The sequence below is a fragment of the Colobus angolensis genome, unplaced genomic scaffold (assembly GCF_000951035.1).
Source record: "Colobus angolensis palliatus isolate OR3802 unplaced genomic scaffold, Cang.pa_1.0 Scaffold99, whole genome shotgun sequence".
In the NCBI taxonomy this organism is placed as follows: Eukaryota; Metazoa; Chordata; class Mammalia; order Primates; family Cercopithecidae; genus Colobus; species Colobus angolensis.
In genome coordinates, this window is record NW_012123931.1 from 3,306,732 (window position 1) to 3,308,570 (window position 1,839).

Here is a 1,839-nt window from a genome sequence, read left to right on the forward strand (position 1 = left end):
GGACCCCCGGCCCCGCCGCGGGTAAGGTTCCTGCTTGCCACTGTCCGCGCCCTCGTGTCCTTGCGGTGACCTGGGCCCCCGCCGCCACTCCGGGGCGGGCTGTCCCCGGCCTAGCCCTTGCCTACAATGGTTACTGAACCCTGTGACTGCGGGCCGCCCTGGCCGCCGCTTCGAGTAGTGGAGGACCTGAGAGCGGCCCCCCGGGGCCTCCCTCCGCGCAACTTCCTAGCTCTGCCACCGAGGACAGGTCAGATGTGGACCTGCTGTGAGCGCCGAGGACGGGACACAGCGCTCCCCTTCGGTTCCCAGGCCATGACCCTGCCCCGGCGCCGACCCTGCGGCCACCTGACCGAGAGTGGCCGCCGCCGGCCTGCAGTGCCTCGGCGAAGGTGACATTGAGCCTTCGGGCGTGCCGCTCAGGGTCCGAGAACACAATATGCTTCCGTGTGGGACACAGGATTATACTTTTTAATCAGACATTTCTTGGTTAGCGTTTAGTGTGTCACCTTCAAAGCCTTTTCTGTCATTTTTAGGGACTGCTGTGCCACGTTCTCATTCTTCCACGTTTAAAATAGATCGACGTATGTGATTGTTTCCTGATCTCCGGAAGATAGCTTGAGTTTTGATAGGGCTTATGATAAAAATATCACTCTTTTGAAAATTGAATGCCACAGACTCGGGAATACTGGGTTTTGCAAGCATAGAAACGCTTCCTGTTTTTTCCCCTTTGGAATAGAAGCCTGATTGCTGGAGTATGAGACGTTATGAGACATGCTGCTGATTCTTACTTTCTTTCCCCTTATATGTGTGCTGGGAGATTTTGAGCCCACCACCGTAGAATAATTACAGTAATTGCACTTTGCTCTTGGTCCGTGATGATTATATAAGCTACATTTTGAAATTTAGCTCCGATGCATCCATATTATATTTTATTTTTGAACCCGCATCACTGGAAACTATACATGCATATTTAAACATAAGAACTCAGAAACTCATTTCAGGGTATGCCGAAGTTAATTAAAAAAAGAACTCAGCCGGGCGCGGTGGCTTATGCCTGTAATCCCAGCACTTTGGGAGGTCAAGGCGGGTGGATCACCTGAGGTCAGGAGTTCAAGACCAGCCTGGCCAACATGGAGAAACCCTGTCTCTACTAAAAATACAAAAAATTTAGCTGGGTGTGGTGGTATGCCCCTGTAATAATCCCAGCTACTCGGGAGGCTGAGGCACAAGAATCGCTTGAACCTGAGAGGCAGAGGTGGCAGTGAGCTGAGATCGCGCCATTGCACTCCAGCCTGGGCGACAGAGCGAGACTCCATCTCAAAAAAGAAAAAAAAGAATTCAGAAACTCAAAACTAATAAGGTTGTTGCCTTGACTAAGTGTTTTAAGACTTCAGAACCTAAATAATATGTTTTGCTTCATTCATTTTACACTTTATCTTTTATCTTTTGTCATAGAACCGTAAGGCTGGAGGGTACTTTATTTTTGTTTGTTTATTTTTAAAGTAGAGACGGAGTGTCCCTATGTTGAACTCCTGGTCTCAGGTGATCCTCCCACCTCAGCCTCCCAAAGTTTGGGGTTATAGGCATGAGCCACTGCAGCCAACCTAGAGTGTGCTTTAGAGATCGTGGAGACCATTTTATTGTATAGAAAAGGAAACTAAAATCTATCATGGGAAACTGAATCCTTGTTTTTTTTTTGGTTTGGGTTTTTTTTTTTTTTTGAGATGGAGTTTCTTTCTTATTGCCCAAGCTGGAGTGCAATAGCGCGGTCTCAGCTCAAGCGATTCTCCTGCCTCAGTCTCCAGAGTAGCTGGGGTTACAGGCACCTGCCACCATTCC

General features: G+C 48.9%; 1 protein-coding gene across 1 annotated transcript in view; it reads left to right on the top strand.

Moving 5' to 3' along the window:
• Positions 1–5: 5 nt before the first annotated feature.
• The window catches only part of LOC105505215 (cytochrome c oxidase subunit 5A, mitochondrial), a gene marked incomplete at its 5' end in the record, with an annotated part of 25,623 nt that continues 23,789 nt past the window's right edge, over positions 6–1,839 (top strand). Inside the window, one exon of the mRNA XM_011933011.1 lies at positions 6–21. Coding sequence (XP_011788401.1) covers positions 6–21 — 16 coding nt within the window. The remainder of the gene's footprint in view (positions 22–1,839) is intronic.